Genomic DNA, 19949 nt, shown 5'->3' with positions numbered 1-19949 from the left:
ACGCGTACATGGAAAGCACCATTAATCTGTAAATTTTGAAGACTACAAAAATGCCATTCATTAGCAACACCCCAATCCTTTAAAAAGGTCCCCCAAACCACAGCCACGGTTTTAAAAAAATGTAAACATTTGAGTATAACACACTGGAATTGGGTTAAAAAAAAAGTGAATGCTGAAAACTAGAAGGTACCGTGACTCCAACATAGAATTGATGGCATGGGTACTTTTTGAGGAATTATGCAGGCAGTTTGTGTGGTACTCTTTGCTGACACATCAACACAGATTTTGCTTGGTTTTATGGGATTACAATTTTAGGCAACAGGGATGTCAGGTCCCCCTTTTCAGTGAGATCGATGTGGATTGGTGCTTGTTTCCCCGAAAACCACAGAGATTGGGAGGTGTTGAGGAAGTCCCCACCTCGCCTCTTCCTGAGGCATCCCAGGAAAGGGGGTTAGATTCACAGGGAAGCCTGAGCCATCTATGAGACCAGGTAGCTTCCTAGGTATTAGGTTGTCCTGGGTTGCAGGCCATGATATACCTTGGAAGTAATCCAGGCTCTGAGAGGGCCTTGTTCTTAAACTATTGTTAAGCTTTGGGAATGTGATACTCTAGAACTGAGCATGAAAAAAAGAAGGCATGTGACAGAGAGAGTACCTATTGCCTTCTCCCTTTTAACTGCTGCTGGACAGGTCACCTTGTGAGAGGTTATGCTCTCATGGAACAAATAAAGTTCCATTCGCTTGCCCCAAAATTCCAGATGTCTATCTGTGTCCTTACTGGGCCCTTCAATTCCCTATTTCTACCCCAACATATCTGCAATTTTGCTATTTGCATGCCCAGTGTCTGGTAACTGCAAACATCAAGTTGGGTGGGGTGGGTGTGAACAGAGAGGTCTGCATGACTTGGTGAATTATCAATAAGATACGGAGCTTTTCATTTCTTTACTACATCTTATAATCCAGACTAGATTTCCCTTACCTGAAAGTTACTAAGCGGTTCAGTGGCCTATGTGAAATAAATTAATGGTCTCGGACCAGGTCCTAATAGACAGGGGTTCACATCACAAATCTTCCTCTGTAACTGGCACCCCTTTTGGCAGCCACATCAGAAGCCAAGGATTGAATGGACAGGACCTTTTTCATCCCTAGATTTGATCCCGTCAGAACATAGTTGCGGTTGTTTAAAGGAATTGCTTTGCCTGGGGACTGAAATTTCCAGAATACTGCATTGAATCTGCCGTGGCTACCATGACCAGACAAACTCAGGTAAGCTGTTTTAGCAAGATAGTCCATTGGTGATGCAGGATGGAGACAGTTCTATTGCTGATACCCATGCTACAGATAAACAGAGGCTTTCAATATGTGGCAGTATAGCTGAGAGCCCAGAAATGGGTCATGATGGGGATCTGGTGGGTCCCACCCACCAGCTGAGAGGGAGTGGGATAAAAAATGCAAAATCTCACAGTCACTAGAAACCAGGAGAGGAGATAAGAAGGAGCAGTTCACTCAGTCCTCCTCTCTCTCCCCTTCTGTCATCCCGACCCTATCACATGCCTTTAACCCAAACATAGTAGAGTTCTCCCCATCCTGTCCTCCATCCTCCCTCCCAGCTCTGAACTCTGGAGCAGACACAAGTTTCTCTGATGGAGGCATTGGTGCCACCTTAACAGACTGGAAGCTGTGCCACCTTGGAGATGAGTGCTGTGCAAATGGGGGGGGGAGGGGAGGGAGAAGAGAGATTAGACAGAAGTACCCAGCAGCACCCACCCTAATCCACAAGCCCCACACCCAGCAATACCAGCCCTCCTCCAAATGAGTGAAAACCCTACAAATCCCACAATCCTTTGTAGTTGGATACAGTAGATCATGGGCAACATTTTACACCATTGTGAAAGTCACAGACCCCAAAAAATAGAGAACCACTAATTCTCAGTCCCTTCCACGAGCTTCCAAATTCACTACAAGAAAAAAATTCATAGTAATCACCTCAACCAAACCATCATTATGGGAGACTGAAAAAGTTTAAGGAGAGTGAACAGAATGGTAACTTACTGGAGAGGTTGTTAATCGAAGGATTGCTCCATTTTTAATTTCATTGCGATTCTGAAAGAGAAAATCCAAAAGGTTTTACTCCCTCTAATTACAATCAGCTCACACAAAAGGTGCAACATGCACAGGATAAAATACAACATTAAACCAGCAACAATGCTTTGTCTGTGTAAGGGGGTGAATGCCTCCCCACTGCATAATATGGTAAGATACACAATTTCCCCCCTTTTTATGCAAGCTACCCATTGTTCAAGCAAGAAATACAAATATATATATTTATTGTTCATATGAATTTTTAACAGATTTGAACCATTTTAAGAATGACTTCATATATTGCAGAATTTAGCTACCATTGGCAATTTCTAAATATTTCTTTGAAATATACTATAATAGACATAAATAACTGCCAGTAATGTCTGGCTCTAATCTTGTGCTGCATAGCTGAGGAGTTTGTAAGATTGCTGAAACCTATCATTAAACATCTGCAGCATTTAAATGTTATCCCACTGGCTCTTCATTTTCTAGAACAAGAACATGCTGACAAGCCACTGGAACCAGCCACTGAGCTCTGCCACCACTATTTTGCACCCACCCTCCAACAAAGATGCTGAAGGGTTAATAAGTCAAACTACATCACTAATGTTTGCAAATTCAAATATACCACAAGTCATTTCTCACATAGTTGGCAGAAAGAGAAGGGATAAGATATTTTCTTTTGGGTAAGCTCATATAAAATGTTAAATTAAACTAAGATGCCTGCAGGAAGCAGGAAGCTAAGAATCTCGTGACAGTTTTTGCAAGAGTATGGGTTAAGCCAATCTCCTGTCCAACAATCCTCTTAAAAAAGAGATTCTAAAGCCCAAGGCTGCCTATGAAGTACTACCAAACATATAACAGCACATTTGCCTATGTAGCACCTGACCCAAAGCTAAATTGATGTCAGAACTCCCAATGAACTTCAGTGGCCTTTTGATGAATCCCAAAGTCTCATTACTACCAATATTTACCATGGTATTTTGTAACAAGCTTTGGGATACCTCCAGTGTAAACCCAAATTCTGTTAACACATTTATGTTTTTCTAAAAGATATGCTCTAGTTCAAAACGGAATTTTTTTTTTTTTTTTTTTGGTAAATTCTATGGCCTAAATTATCACAATGGTCACTTCTGACTTCAGAATCTGTTAATCTCTTACTTTGAGACATTGTTTTAACTTTTTAAAATGTTATATTAATTTTTTAAAATCCAGCAACGCATGATTAATCAATCTGAGGTAAGGGGTAAAACAGTGATCCTGAGTTACTATAACTTCAAAATGCAACAGTTTGATTGAAAAGAATAATATTATCATTTTATCTATTTCTTTTATGAGAATACAGAGCAACAAAATGTAGAAAAGAGAAGAACATTTCAAATGACTACAGTATAAAGTGTTCCAAAGGTTGCTGGTTGGGGAGGATGGACCTTTTTTACCTTAAAAAAAAAAATTCCCCAACTCTTCCCACCCCTATGCAGCTAAACAACAAAATAATATAAATAAGATACATCCAGCTTGAAGCCAAGGTGAGTAAACTGGTCACTAAATAAGGTACAGGACATGGTCTCTCTCCTGGTATTCAGAGCCATTCATGCGATTGGCTCTAGCTACATCAGAGAGATCACGTCTCCATCCACAACATAAATGCAGAACTAATTTCTTCAATTTTGCTTTCCCCACAGTAATATTTTCTCTCTCTCTCTCACACACACACACACACACACACACACACACACACACACACACACGTAAATAAACATCCCTATTTCTTCTGCAGACTTGGAAGGGGAAGGTTATGTTTGGGAGGAGAGGGGGGCAGATTATTCATGTTATTTCTAGTTCCAGACTAGGTACTTGAAAGCTACTCAGATATTATGGTGTTGGGGGCCACATAGGTTAAATAGACAGATTAGGTAAATATTTGCCTAAATAAATGTCAGCCCACATTATATAGAGTTGTACAGAAAAAAATGAACCACAATGAGTAAGAAGTGACAGGAGAGATTTTGGCTTGACCTTCCTGCCATGTTCATTTATCTGGCTGGGTCTATACTAAGATTTTCAGACCCCCAATTCTCAATAGGCGGTGGAAGTGGTAATGTAGACAAGGCTCAGACAAGCCATCACACCTTGCTCAGAGTAGAGTACAATAACATTTTCCTATACTACAGCTTCCATCAGTGCTATCACTGTGAGCTGTTCTCATTGAGAATTAGCAGTCTATAAAATCCTTCTGTAGACAAAGGTTTAAGGGGAAAAAAAATGATGCCCTTTTATTTGAATGCATCCAAAGCATCAGTTTTTTAACACAGTAGGCTGGCGACACTTAAAAGGGGTTAGCTTCTCCCCAATCAAAAATCCAATTTTGTTTATCCATTCTAAATAACGACTTGAAAAGTCTGCAAGGAAACAATCTGTAAGCACACAATTAGACCAAGAGGATTTTCTACATTAACTGCATGGTGCAGTATTCAGTATGCCAGTTAATTTCAACAACTATGTTTATACACAGCTAATCTGCTCAGTGGTAGAGAGAGTGTATCTGGGGTTCTTATTCAGGAAAACAGAATGTCATTTAAACAGAACATCTTGGATTCTGGCATTCATGTTCAGAATACAAGGGTCAATGTTATTTAGGGTAGGATAGGCCATTATCATCTAGGATGTAAAAAGTCAATTTGTTTTCCAAGGTATTTGGAGAGCCCTCCCATCAATCTCTGTTTCACACAGACACAGCAAATTCATAAACAACATAATTGTTAGAACAATAGCTTATTCCTGGGCTGTGAGGAGCCTACTTCAGAAAAATATGCTAAAGCACTTCAATATTCTACAGCAGCCAGTCAGATTCTTTAAAACAGTCACCCGGACACTAGGCGACAATGATGTCAGTGCCACAAATGTAGTAACTTAGCTCCCTCCCAGCCCACCTCCCACTAGGTCTTGGGGGTCAACTGCAGAGCCAGTAGGAGCCACTGCATAAATAACCAAAGAGGGTACCTCTGGACAAATTCCAGAGAACTTTCTACAGTTTTGACTGGATTTTCTCATCCATCGCCATAAAAACAAAATTTGAAAAGGAGCATTTGTGGTTAATTAATTATTTGTATTGTGGTATTACCTAGGAGCTCCAGTCATGGGTCTGGACCTCATTGTGTGAGGCACTGTAAAAAAAAAAAAACCACACAAAAAACAAAACAAAAAAAACCTTTGCTCTCTTGCCCTTCCTTTCCTTCTCTTGCATTAGTTGTGGGATTCCCTCCCCTCTCCATTCCCCTCCTCCCAAAGGTGCTGAGCACTCCACCTTCAGCTGAAGTCCATGAGTTGTGGGTGCTCAGTACCTTGCAGTATCAGGTTCTTTATTCTGTTCCCGACTTTCTATAGGCCTTCTCCCCAGTTCTGTCTCCCTTTACTGCCCCCACACCTCTTGTCTCCTCCTCAGTTCACCTCCTCCTCTCCCCACCGAAAAAGATTTTAAGGGCACCTGTGTCTCAGCTTTATCTTTCCGCTTCTTACTGTGCCCAAAACACAGGCACCATGGACACATCAGACTTTTGATGAAGTAATAGTGTTTAAAAAGTGGGCCTAGGAACATTAAAAGAGTCTCCTAACCATGGATAGGGACGAAGGTATATTCATTTCAATTCCAAGATGCCATCAAAACAGCCAAGCCAGCTAAGCAGAGCTTTGTGGGAAGAGCACTTAAGAAAACCTACCAAGAAAGTCAAAAGTTAAATGTGTCATGTAGCTGTCCTCTCACTTTTATAATTATTATATCCACTGAAATGCATCACAATGTGACTTGCTGTAATTGGTTGGAAGGGAATGTGCTGGGGGTGGTGGTTCATTTTTAAAAAACAAAACCAAAAAACGTATTTTGGGAAGGTCCGGGAGCTTTGGTTCTTGTGCTCAACATTTCATTTATTTTTAGATTCACACAAATTAGACATGGGTCTGTCTAAGATGGCTCTTTCTTAAACAGTAGTTAAGCAATCCAAAAATATTTTAATCACACATTTACATCCAAAATAATTACTGTTTCTTCATTTTTGAAGTTTTTAAAAAAAAAACTTACTAAACTTCTTCTCTCCTTAAATGCCACAAAAGAGTTTTCATTTTTAGGATTATGAGATATATTTTAGTTCCCATCTCTGTAACATTTTCTTTGTCCAAGCTGAGCACTTTGCAAGTAGTAAACAAATATATACATTCAAAAATGTTAGATTTAAATTGTTTAATTCATTTTTAATAACCTATGGTATTGTTTGGCAGGAGTCATCAGGTGGTGAAGCTATACATAGTCTCAAGGTTCTTTTTCTTGGCATCTGACCACTGTTCAGTCTTTGAAGCAATGCTTGCATGGTTATGTTAATTTTGTAATTAAGTTTCTTTGGAGGTGGGGGAAAGAGCTGTGGCAAACAATAGAATTTGCTCTCTGTATTAATCTGTCTAACTAGAGAGAAATTTTTGTTGCTCCCTGGAAACCAGGCATTAATAGTTTGGCTGAGATTCCAGAGTTGCTGATTCATGATTTTGTCATGAGTCATGATAATTATGGTTTTCCTTAAAGCCCCAGCTCCTGGAATCAAGTGGATATGTGATGATTTCACCCTTCATTCTTAAAAAAAAAGTTTCTAGCACTCATGGCTGTGGAGAAAGCTTCAAAATGTGGCCCCAGTGCACCCTAAAGGTTCAAAACGCAGAAGGCAAATAAAAAGAACACCAAATCTATTGTTTTTACATAATCTCATGATTTTTGGTGAGACTGACTTGTGATTTTTGAACATTTGGGGTTGGCAATACTGGATTCCTGAAAGAGGGGATTGTCTGTGCCCTGTTTAACCACCTCTGTTTAAAGGCTGGTGTATACACAGAGTAAGAAAATATCCAAACTTACCATCACTGATAGGTAAGGAATAGGAAGGCCCTGACATTTGATATTGCTCGCTCAGCAGAGGGGTGACAATATTAATAGTAATAGAAGTACATTTTTAAACATGTATTTTTTAAAGATACCAAAAGCAGTTATTTCTGACAGATCTCTAATATGAGGGTGAGTGTGCTATGTACAGCAAAACTGTTATATTTAGAAATTCTGTAGTAGATATAGAGGTAATAGTCTATTCTATTATTGGAAAAGTATTTTTATCATTTAAAAACAGTGCCTCCTCTACAGTCTTGTTAATTCAGAGATTTGATTCAGGTAAGCTCCATAGAGTTCAGGTCATGTTCAGTGTCCACTTATTCTCCCAAAATAAGTCATTGTGGTATTACACACACAATACAATGTTCCATTTGTGAGAATGCTCAACAGTATTTGCCAATAACTTAGTTCTACATCAGCCTAGATAACTCTCCTAAAACGCTACGAGACTATGGTGTCTAGGGGGAAAAAATCATTCTAGCAGACTGAATTTACAGACATTTAAATTTAGAGTATTACATTTAATGCTTTGGCCAATGTTATTGAAATCCCTGCTGATCCCTTGAACTGAGGCAGTCTCTAATGACTCTGGCCAGACTACACCTGCATTCAGTATTGGCCCAGAAAGTAACAGAAAAATGTACACAAATTCAGAGAGGCAAAAATGATCAAGCAGCTGCAGAGAATGACTTATGAGGAAGAATTAAAAACTAAAGAAGTTGACTCTATATCTCAAATAGAATCCTGGAACCCCCATATCACCACTGTGATATGATTATGATATGGTCGGTACAAAGTATGCCTTCTGAGGTATCATTTGAGAAATCATGATCTGTAAAACATTACTATCTTGTTGAATTGTGTGTGCTACCTTTGTATCTGGAGTTATGAAGTTTTGCTATGTGTGTGTTACTGAAATATGTTGTGGGGTTGGGAGACATCCAAAACTAGCCTTCAGACATGCCAACCCTGTGGAAAAAAAATGCAGAAATTGGGCTTGGTTTTGGCTTGTGAGTTGCTTGTTGGCTAGTTTTTGGCTTGTTGCTTGTTTGGCTTGTAGCTTGTGGCTTCATTTTTTGATTGGCTCCCGGCAAGCAGGGACAAGGGGGGAGAGAGTCAGGGGTGCACAGCAGGCCCACCACAGTCCCAGACTGCACACCGGGGGGGATCTAGTCACATAGAGTGTTGGATTCTTAGGGATTAGTTTGTTTTGGCCTTGTTTTGAAATGGGATTAGCTTGATTTTTGCCATATTGTGAAAGTCGGGGTGCTTATTTACCACATGAAAGTTGGCAACTGTGCTAGCCTTTCAGCGGCAACAAATGAGCAACTAACACTGGTCAGACAGGTTTCAGAGTAGCAGCCATGTTAGTCTGTATCCGCAAAAAGAACAGGAGTACTTGTGGCACCTTAGAGACTAACAAATGTATTTGAGCATAAGCTTTCATGGGCTACAGCCCACTTCATTGGATGCATAGAATGGAACATATAGTAAGGAGCTATATATACACATACAGAGAACATGAAAAGGTGGAAGTTGTCCTACCAACTCTAAGAGGCTCTTGTAGTTATTTGTAGAAATAACTCTTGTAGACTAAAGAAAGGCGTTAACATCGCGTGGGCCCCCGCCCGGCACGCCATGGAGGAGCTATCCAGCTGCCGGCCGGCTTACCCTCGTCCGTCTGCGGAGGTGCGTGGGGGCAGGGGGCATGCCCCGGTGGCTGGCCTGTGGCACACACCAAGCCGCCATTACCCTTTGGTTGCGATTAGAGGGGGGGCTTTGGAGGGGGAGGTTAGAAGTTGGCCAGGACTGCTAAGCTCTGCCTGCAGTCAATCTTAGTTGCATCAATGCCCATGTACACCAGTGAAAGAGCAGCTAGGAAGAGCTGACACTCCTCCGCAGCCTCAAAGGCCAGCTCGGACTGAACGTAGGAGATGGGGAGCACCGGGCGGAAAGTTTTGATCATGGCTTTGAGCGCCGCCTTCCTCTCCCGCTTGGCGAACTTGTCGATGAGGTAGCCGGACATGCAGGGTGTCTGACGGTAGAGCCTGAAGAAGCGGTGGTAGTTGGACAGGGCCCAGGTGGCGCGCAGGGCCAGCGTGTGGGCCACGCAGGGGTCCACCTTCAGCTTCTTGGTCAGGTAGGCCAGCTCCATGGTGATGTCGCCGGAGTTCTTGGTGAAGATGTAATAGAGGATGCGGTAGGCGGTGAACTCCCCCACGTTGCCCGGCAGGTTCTCCGCATAAAGAGACTTGAGCTGGGTCTGGCACTGGTTGAATTCCTCATGATTTCCCTTCTCCAGCGCTATCCAGGCGTGGGTTTTCCAGGCTCTCCGAGCCGGCAGGGTCCAGGCTGTTGATGGACAGGATGAGGGGCTCCAGGTGCAGCTTCTTGGAGTGGCCGTGCTGGAAGCGGGCCGCCCGCCGCTGCTTCTTGAACTCCTTCTCGGGGTCCTCGTAATCCATGGCGTTCTGCCGGCGGTTGTGCTTGGAGGGGCCCTGGTCATGCCTTTTACCCTTCTGCATCCTCATGCGGCCCCGGTCCATGCGGTCCATGTGCCCCCCTCGGCCACGGTTTTTCGGCGCACTCCTGCGGCTCGCCAGGTGGCAGTCGGTGCCAGAGAAGGAGCTGTCGGAGTCCGAATGGGAATCACTGCGCCGGAAGTGGTGGCTGGGCGAGCGAGAGGACAAGCGGGAGCGGGAGCCGGCGCTGGAGGACGAGCTGTTCTCCTTCATGAAGACGTTGCGGTTCCCGAATTTGGTGGGGAAGCTGTTCCCTCGGGCCCGGCTGGCCCTGCCACCCCCACTGCGCTGGGACTGGGAGCCCACCGCACCGCCCCCACTGTTGCCCCTCTGTTGCTGCTGCGACAGGCCAGCCGGCATGGGGCCCCGGGGAGCGTGACGCAAAGACAGTTGCATCTGAAGAAGTGAGGTTCTTACCCACGAAAGCTTATGCTCCCAATACTTCTGTTAGTCTTAAAGATGCCACAGGACCCTCTATCAGAGTAGCAGCTGTGTTAGTCTGTATCCGCAAAAAGAACAGGAGTACTTGTGGCACCTTAGAGACTAACAAATTTATTAGAGCATAAGCTTTCGTGGACTACAGCCCACTTCTTCGGATGCATATAGAATGGAACATATATTGAGGAGATATATATACACACATACAGAGAGCATGAACAGGTGGGAGTTGCTTGGACCCTCTGTTGCTTTTTACAAATTCAGACTAACACGGCTACCCCTCTGATACTTAACTCTTGTAGTGATAATCAAGATAGCCCATTACAGACAGTTTGACAGGAGGTGTGAGAATACTTAACATGGGGAAATAGATTCAATGTGTGTAATGTAACTGGTCAGACAGGCATTGATGGCCCATCAAGAAGAATCCACTCTCCCAGAGACTCTTTCAGAGAAGCACTTACACAATGGGAGCTACCTAACCTCCATGTCACAGCAAGGATCTCTTTAGCACCTGGAAAGAAAGTATAAATGAGGGTCAATGACATCACCACTTGGCCTCTCTCCTCCTCCATCTCAACACCTGGAAGATCATTTGGAAGACAAAGACTTTGAACTGGGAGAGATTAATCCCAGGCTGAGAAGGAAATTCCGCCTGTGTCAGAACTGTAAACTGCCTGAAACATCCAGCGGGGTGAGAAACTGCTTGATTCAAACCTTGCTTAGTCTGTAGAATTTAGACAAATTTATTTTTATGTCTTATACAACCAACTTTGATCTCTGTGCCTGCTATTTATGATCACTTATTAACTACAGAAAGATAGATTTTAAGTCTGTTTTATATTTTACCTAAAACCATATGGTTTTGGTTGAAATACTTAGAGAATCTCAGCTCAGGTTAACAAGGGCTGTTGCATGACGACTACCCTTTGTTGGTGTGGCAAACTAATTAATGAGCTTGCAATGTCCAAGGCCATTTTGAGCAGTGTAGGACGGTATATTCCTGAGGTGCAAGGCTGGTGCCTCTCTCTCTATAATTCATGTGGGTTTAGAGAGCATTCATGCAATCTAGCTGGGTGTAGGTCTCCACATGCTGATGGCTGACTGATCACAGCACCTGGAGAAGTTTGCTGCTTATCACTGGCATAGCATTGAGAGAGACAACCCGGGCTGGAGAGTTAAGGGGGCACAGTTGTCCCACAGTTCCAGATTGTACCCCGGGGATCCTGGCACATATATATTCAGCATCTAAGGCATCATGCATAACATTAGCACCATATAGATGATAATAATAAACAACTAAGTAGAGAACAAAACTGTATCAAATATTTTAAAAGATGCAAACACCAAGGAGAATGGGTTGTTTTTTAAGGTGGTACAAGAAAGCATTATAAATAGGCATGATGGAAATTATGTTTTTTTTTTTTTTTAAGGAAAATTTAGGGTGAACAAAAAAATTCTAAGAAGTGATCTCTCAAACTGCAGAATAGTCTGGCAAAGGAAGTAGTGGAAACCCCACTGCTTGAGCCGTAGACTGGACAAAGCACTAGACAGTATACACCAGGGAGTATATTACAGGGAATAATGCTGAAATGGCAGGGGAAAGAACTAGATAACCTATCAAGTTACTTCCATCTCTAACTTCCATGCTGTCTCACACTTTCATATTATCTACAGATGCTAAGGAAGTTCCAGGCTAAGCACTAAATCAGAAACCCCTGCTATTCAGCATGTTTGCTTACAACCCAGAGGAAAGAGATTAATGCTGAAATGAAAGACTAAAAACTACAAAAGGTTCGTTTCTTGTTCTATCTTTTACATAACCTCCCACACACAGCGCTTACAATAGTATGGTGAATTTCACCAGAATATACAATTACAGGTTCTATTCAGAGAAAAATAGGTCAGGAGCAAAGACACCTTTCAGACAGACCGAATACTGGTTACTTAACTATATTCCCATTCACAAACAATAAGAACATTCCATCTGTAAATGGAGCAAGGGGCTGGATGGGGGAGGATGAAAAGCCAGGTGAGGACTGCACCATTTGCAAAACAATACAGAAGTAAAACGTTCTCAAAATAAATGGTGAGAAGCAATGCCTACTCCATTTTCAAATGAAAATGAACTGTAGGAGGCATGAAAGAAAAAAAAAAGTGGGGCATCTTCACAAGTTTCAGAAATAAAAGTTTAAAAGCAATGAAAATATGACTGAATAAGAATTGACTGTACTCAACATGAATGAATGAAAGTTCCCTGCATTTAAAGACAATATGAAAGTTACATCAGCTTCATCAATATGTGTTGAGTTGTAGTCACTAGCCAGAAGGGCATGCAGCACATTAATGACTGCAGATTAACCACTTTTTCCTCCACTTTTATGATTGTCTACAAGTTTGTACCAATTGAGTTACACTGTTGCAAACTTGTGGGTAGACAATCATAAAAAAAGCCATTTGAAGAATGACTTGTTTTGGTTTAGTTTATACCTGCTACTAATCAATTTAAATTAAACCCAAATAAAATCATCAAACTCAGAATGTATTTTCACAGCCTTATTGCACAAGTTTAACTAAAGGTATATCTTCAGTGCAGCGTTAGCCCAGGGAATAGGCAACCAGGTCTGGGCACCCAAGATAACCTAGCCCGGATGTGAGCAGCCACAGTGCAAAGCCCTACTCAACTCACTGAGTTTTCATTGATGCTGTACTTACCTGTGTATGTTGTTAGGACTTTAGGAGCATATCCCATGTTTTTTTGTGCTGCAATAAACTGGGCCATTCTATGGGTATGCTGGCCCTGCAACTGGGAGCATGCCACCAGGCCCAGGCAGACAAATGCACTAGCTCTGCTCGATCTAACATGCTAAAAATAAAGAACAAAACTGCCATGCTGGGTCAGACCAATGGTCCATCTAGTCCAGTATCCTGTCTGAGATAGTGGCCAGGTTTGAGAACTTCAGGGAAGCATACAGAACAGGACAGTTGGAGTGATCCATGCACGTCTTCCCCTCCTGGCTTCTGGCAGTCAAAGGTTTAGGGTCACCTGAGCATAGGGTTATGTTTTTGACCATCTTGGCTAGAAGCCATTGATGGATATATCTTCCAGAAACTTATCTCGTTTTTTTTTTTTTTTAACCCAGTTATAATTTTGGCCTTCACAAAATCCCATGGCAATGAGTCCCATAGATTAATTATGAGTTGTGCAAAAAAAGTCCTACCTCTTGTTTGTATTTAACCCGCTGTCTAATTTCATCAGGTGACCTATGGTTTTATTATTGTGGGAAAGGGTAAATAACACTTCTCTATTCACTTTTTCCACACCATTCATTATTTTATTAACCTCTATCATATCCCCCCTTAGTCATCTCCTTTCTAAAATGAACAGCCCTCATCTTTTTAATCTCTCCTCATACTGATCGGGGGCTAGATGATGACTGGCAGTAGCGACTGAGGCAAGGTGGGTTCTGGTTTGGGGATGAGGGGCTTGGGGTGCAGGAGGGGTCTCTGAGCTGGGGCCAAGGGGGTCGGAGTGTAGGAGAGGGCTCTGAGCTGGGGCAGGGTGTTGGAGGGGGTTTAGAGGGTAGGCGTTCCCTTGGGAGGGGAGACCCAGAACGAGGGGGTACTGTGGTGGGCAGAACCCCTGGCAAAGGACACCAGGGTCTGGGAGGGACATGGGGCCAGCGGCAGGCGAGACACCGGCCTACAGAGGGTATTCCGGGCTGGAAAGAGCTAATTCCCATGACGACCAGCAGAAGGCGCTGCGCCGGTGAGTCTCGCCCCACATCATCAATAAGTATCAGTAACTGGGATTATTTTTTCCAACGTGCTTTATTTTGCCCTTATCAATGTTGAATTTCATCTCCCATTTTGTTGCACAGTCACCCTGTTCTGTGACATTCCCTTGTAAATCTTCGCAGTCAGCTTTAGACTGAATTATCTTGATTAATTTTTTATCATCTGCAAACTTTGCCACTTCACTGTTCATGCCCTTTTCCAGATTAATAACACCACATTGAACAGCACAAGTCCCAGTACGGTAGCCGGTAGCCGTCTGAACACTGTGGTACTGCAGGCAGAATGGGCTAGCTACCTGAGTATAAGCCCGCCTGACCCCGTAGGTCCATACACAGTGGGTTAGCCCTAGCCGCCACTCATATTACAATGTCCACACTGCTATTTGTAGCATGCTAGTTCAAGCAGAGCTAGCACATGTGTCTACCCAGGCTAGGAGGTATGCTCCCAGCTGCAGTGTAGATGTACTCTATGGCCTTGGCTACACTTGCAGATGTACAGCGCTGTAAGTTAAACCTTACTTCGTGCAGCTGAGTAGGGAAAGCGCTGCAGTCTGTCCACACTGACAGCTGCCCAGCACACTGTCGTGGCCACATTTGCGACAATTGCAGCGCTATTGGGAGCTATGCATTATGGACAGCTATCCCACAGAGCACCTTTTCCCATTCTGGCGCCATGGGTTGTGGGAAGGGGGCATGGGTGCAGGGAATTCTGGGTCCTGTCCCAATCCCATGATGCATCGCTTCGCATCCCAGAAATCCCTTTGTTTCCGTCCACCTTTGGTGCCATCTTTTAATGGTTTCTGTGCAGCGCGATCTGTCTGCGGGAAACGGAGTCCAAACTGCTGAGGCGTATGCTGACAAGTCTCGCCAGCACGTCATGTTTGGCTGTCGAACTATTCCTTAAGATCCAAAATGACAGTGAGAGTGAGGGTGAGGAGTCCGACGATGCTATCGAGCCACGTAATGCGTACGACACGAAATTGCTTGTGGCATTCACAGACATGCTCAGCACCGTGGAACGCCGCTTTTGGGCTTGGGAAACAAGCACCGAGTGCTGGGATCACATCATCATGGAAGTCTGGGATGACGAGCAGTGGCTGTAGAACTTTCGGATGAGAAAAGCCACTTTCATGGGACTGTGTGAGGAGCTCGCCCCCCACCCTGCGGCGCAAGGACACGTGATTGAGAGCTGCCCTTGCAGTGGAGAAGCGGGTGGCTATTGCAATCTGGAAGCTGGCAACTCCAGACAGCTACCGGTCGGTCGCAAACCAGTTTGGAGTGGGAAAGTCGACCGTTGGAATCGTGTTGATGCAAGTTTGCAAGGCCATTAATCGCATCTTACTCAGAAGAACTGTGACTCTGGGTAACGTGCAGGAAATAGTGGATGGCTTTGCACAAATGGGGTTCCTTAACTGTGGAGGGGCAATAGATGGAACGCACATTCCTATTCTGGCACCACCCCACCTAGGATCCGAGTACGTTAATCGGAAGGGGTATTTCTCTATGGTTCTTCAGGCGCCTGTGGATCACCATGGGCGTTTCAGTGCATGACACAGGCATCTTTCGGAACACTTGGCTGTTCAGGAAGATGCAGGCCGGGACTTTTTTCCCAGAGTGGAAGATCATGGTATGGGGAGTTGAAATGCCCATTGTGATCCTTGCAGATCCCGCTTACCCGTTAATGCCGTGGCTCATGAAACCCTACACAGGGAGCCTTGACAGCAGCACGGAACGGTTCAACTACAGGCTGAGCCGGTGCCGAATGACTGTGGAGTGTGCCTTTGGCCATTTAAAGGGCCGCTGGCGATATCTGTATGGGAAGCTGGACTTAGCCGAAAACAGCATCCCCACGGTTATATCCATAATATTTGTGAAGGGAAGGGTGAAAGCTTCACTCAGGCATGGACCTCCGAGGATCAACACCTGGAGGCTGAATTTGCACAGCTAGAGAGCAGGGCTATAACAGGGGCCCAGCGCGGGGCTGCAAGGATTAGGGATGTCTTGAGGGAGCAATTTGAGGCTGAAAACCAGCAGTGATATCTGGTGCCCTGCCCGGGAGTGAAGTGCAGTGGTTCCAATCTTTAGGAATCAGTGTCTGCTAGGCAGACAAGCAGACTTGCAGTGCCTGTTTATTTCCTGGGCTAAGGAGTCTTTTACTTTATGCAATAATAAGAATGTTTTCAAAGCCAAAGAATCCATTTATTGAAAAGAAAAAAAAAATTATTTATTGAAAAGAAACAAGGGGGTGGAGTGGGGAACAATCCAATCACAGATTTGCGTATGTCCTGTCTGGTGTGCTGTGCAGTGAGTGCTGCACTTCACGACAGCTATACTGCATGGTGATGGGGGTTGAGTGCAGAGGGTACAGGTCATGGTTTTCAGGGCTGGGTGGTGAAGATACTGGTGTTGGAGGCAGCGGGTGGCGTGAAGAACACGGAAGTTTGGGAAAGTCGGTTGGAGGTGACAGTGGGGCACAACGGAAAGAGTTTTGGGACAAGGGCTGTAGGGGGGGGTGGCATTTGCGGTACTGCTCCTCTTTCTGCATGGCTAAGAGCTCCTGGATAGCGTCTGCTTGGCACTCCAGGATGCTTATGAGCCTATCAGTGCTTTGCTGCCGGTGTGCGGTGCTTTGCCACCGGTGCGCTGCGTTTTCCTGGCGGATCCTGCTTTCTCTCTCCCTCCAGTTCTGTGCTTTCTCATTCTCTTTAATAGATTGCCGCATCACTTCTTGCAGCATGTCTTCTTTGCTTTTTCGAGGTCTCTTCCTGAGTCTTTGCAGTCTCTGAGCAGGCAATAAGAGGGACGGCTGAGGTCTCAAGGTTGATGCAGCCGTATAGGCAAAATGCAACATTTAGCAGAAGCAGCATTTTTTATACCAGACAGATTAATGATTCCCCCGCAATTAAGGAGTAGAAAACACACAGGGTATACACAATAGCATAATTTTCCCGTCCGAAACAGAGCACACACAACCCACGGGAGCCCCAAAATGGTGAGGGGGACTGATTGTTTCAGGGCTGCACTGTCCTCTGGGTTTCTGTGCCTTGGGGAGAGCCAACAGCTTCAGGGGACACCTACACTGAACACTGTCCCAACATTTTCCACAGGAGTTCATCCTGGACGATATCTCGCTGCTGAGGTGACCTGGGAAGCAAGGGAGGGTCTTCTACTGCAATGCAGCTTCCACCCTGGCCCACATGCAGCTTGCCTGTGTGCAGCAATGGTCCCCCCACCCCTCGTGGCACAGTGGTGCAGACACGTTAGCCTGGCTGGGACAAGGACCACGGTGGCTCTCCCGATAAACTTGCGCAAGCGCATTGCACACGTTCTGGATGAGACATTTGAGGAGATTACCGAGGCCGATTACCGCGATGTGATAAACCACATCAATGCACTATTCCGCATCAAGGCATGCATGCCTAACCCTCCTCTCCCAAAGAGCCCGCACTGAAAAAATTCCTTCCCGGAAAAAAAAAAACGCTTACCGGGAACCTGCTCTTCTGTTTGTCCTCCACCAAGTACCGGCTGCTGCGACTGGCTACCTTTCTCCTGGCTCGAGAAGAGCTCCTGGCTGCATGGCTCCAGCGATTCCGGGGTGTCTCCATCCGGCCCACCACCATCACCTCCATTTTCCTCCTCCCCCCCCCACCCACACCGGCTCTGAAGTGTCCATGGTGATGCTCGGAGTGGAGGTGGGGTTAACCCCTAGTATCGCATCCTGCTCTTTGTAGAATCGGCAGGTCACGGGGGGAGCACCCGAGCGGCCATTTGCGTCGCGGGCTTTGCGGTAGGCACTCCGCAGCTCCTTCACTTTAATCCTGCACTGCAGGGCGTCCCGGTCATGGCCCCATGCCATCATGTGCTTTGATACCTTCCCGAAGGTATCGTAATTCCTACGGCTGGAGCGCAGCTGGGACTGTACAGCTTCCTCCCCCTAAACACTGATGAGGTCCAGCAACTCGCCATTGCTCCATGCTGGGTCTCGCTTGGCGCGTGGAGGCATGGTCACCTGGAAATATTCGCTGATAGCACTCCACACCACGCCGGGCTGAGCAAACAGGAGGCCAGGGCAGTAGAGTTTGAACTGATGATCAGAGTGGCTAGAATAGGCATTGTGGGATACTGCCGAATAATTCTGGAGGCCATTCACAGCGCATTGGGCGGCCACACTGGTGCCGCAGCGCTGCAGGAGCAGCGCAATACTTGCTATACCTCTCGGAGAGGTGGAGTACATGCAGCGCTGCAACCATGGAGATACAGCCCTGCAAATCCCTTGCCAGTGTGGACGGGGAGTGAGTTACAGCGATGGGGGAGCCTTTACAGCGCTGTATCTCGCAAGTGTAGCCAAGGCCTATGATTTGTTCCCAGTGAATTGTGGAAAAACTTGTTTGTCCTGAGCACAGAGGGGAAACTGTGGGAAAGCACTGGAGGACTATAAGAATGGGAGTGATTCAGCCTGCATCCCTTCTGCAAAGCAGGCAGGTTACCAGTCCAAACAAAAGAGGAACCCGGGCTCTAACCCACACCCCTAGCCAGCCAACAAGCCTGGGGTTAAAGCACCACTAAACTCAACTGAGAGGTCTGTGTGTGGATGGGAGGAGGGTTAGGAGCAATACCTAGCTAAGAGCCCAGAACACATACCCTAAATCATTTTCAAAGTTCCTCTTAAATGAAACTGGTTCAACATTGTGTGTGTAGATAAGCCTTGGTCTCCTGAAGTGCTCCACTCAGTTCTGATGCTATATTGTGGAACATCACAACTGCTAAACACCAAGTGAACATGGGTCTAGCCCACAAGGACGCAAGCAGAATCAGGCCCTATACCTCAATACCATCATATGCAGGAATACAAAAGACTCATCATTATGGGCTTGATTGTCACAGCTCTTGCTCAGACATGTAGGGTAGTAAAGAAGAATATAGCATCCATATCCACCCCTCCCCCTTACTCTCCTGCTCAAGATTGTGACTCTAGCCACAGGGGAAGGAAAGGAAGACAAAGCGGCTACTTGACTGACATTCTCTATTTCAAGTAAGTGCGTGGTGAGGGGGCAGAAAGTGAAAAGAGCTTTCTCCCTACTCGGCCCTTCACCACTTGCCAGCCGGAGTATCTGGCCGGGCACACTGCAAGGAGTAAGCTGCACCAGGATAAGGAGCAGGAGAAATTTGTGACTGATCCTGGATGGTCTTCAACAACAGATCCACTGTTTTAACCCTCTCTGTTCCTTATGCAGGGCAGATGGTAAAGTTCCAACCTAGCCTTGTATCACTATGTAGAATTGCACTTCTAAGAACCAGCGATGGATAACCATCTATGATTATCACATAATCACATTCTTTTACATTTAAATTAACTTTAACTTTTTTTTTTCAAAATAAACCTATTTAAAATTAAATTTAAAATTGACAGCTATGTTAAGTCCTAAACTACATATAATCTATTAAAATCAACTGAATTAAATACCAAAAATAATATTAATCAGTACACATTTGCTGCCAAGTTTTAAAGAAAGTCAAACATTTGAAGTTAATGGCTGAGTCCTGGAAGACCAGTTGTTGAAGTGCTAAACAAGCTTTGGACAGCAATAGCCTCCTCTGCAGGCGCAGAAAGAATATTTTTTATTTCAGTTTATGCAACTAGTTCAGTTCAATGACTATTTCATTCAAAGTTGAAAACCAACTAGGAGTTGGAAGAGCAGGAAAGCTTGTTTTTCTCCTCCAATATATGAATAAAAACTTGTTGAGAAAGATCTACAGGTTCTAAAATCTTGAAGGTCATGGGGACCAGAAATAGGGTTCCTAACTTTCTGATTTTAGAAAATTGAACACCATTGTCTTGCCTCCTGCCCAAAGCCCCACCCGGCCCCGCCCCTTATCCAAGCCTCCTCCCCCCCATTAACTCCATTGCCCACTCCCTCTGTCACTCGCTCTCCCCCCACCCTTGCTCACTTTCTCCGGGGTGTGGCAGGGGGTTGGGGCATGGGAGGGGGTGAGAGCTCTGGAAGATGGTCAAGAACATAACCCTATGCTCAAGTGACCCTAAACCTCTGAATGAATGTTGGGGGGGTGAGGGCTCCAGCTTGTGGTGCAGGCTCCAGGGTGGGGCCAGAAATGAGAGGTTCAGGGTGCGGAAGGGGGCTCCGGGCTAGGGGAGGTGATTGGGGTGCGAGAGAGGTGAGGGCTC

General features: G+C 45.1%; 1 protein-coding gene across 6 annotated transcripts in view; it reads right to left on the bottom strand.

Moving 5' to 3' along the window:
- ELMO1 (engulfment and cell motility 1) overlaps positions 1 to 19949 on the bottom strand; it is a 453353-nt gene that overhangs the window by 327509 nt on the left and 105895 nt on the right. For all 6 annotated transcript variants that reach the window (XM_054019260.1, XM_054019259.1, XM_054019255.1 and 3 more), the window contains exon 5: positions 2052 to 2102. In XM_054019260.1, coding sequence (XP_053875235.1) covers positions 2052 to 2102 — 51 coding nt within the window. The remainder of the gene's footprint in view (positions 1 to 2051; positions 2103 to 19949) is intronic.

This window comes from Malaclemys terrapin, chromosome 2, assembly GCF_027887155.1.
Source record: "Malaclemys terrapin pileata isolate rMalTer1 chromosome 2, rMalTer1.hap1, whole genome shotgun sequence".
NCBI classification, from domain to species: Eukaryota; Metazoa; Chordata; order Testudines; family Emydidae; genus Malaclemys; species Malaclemys terrapin.
The sequence above is the reverse complement of the archived record's forward strand: the minus strand, read 5'-3'. Positions and strand labels throughout refer to the sequence as shown.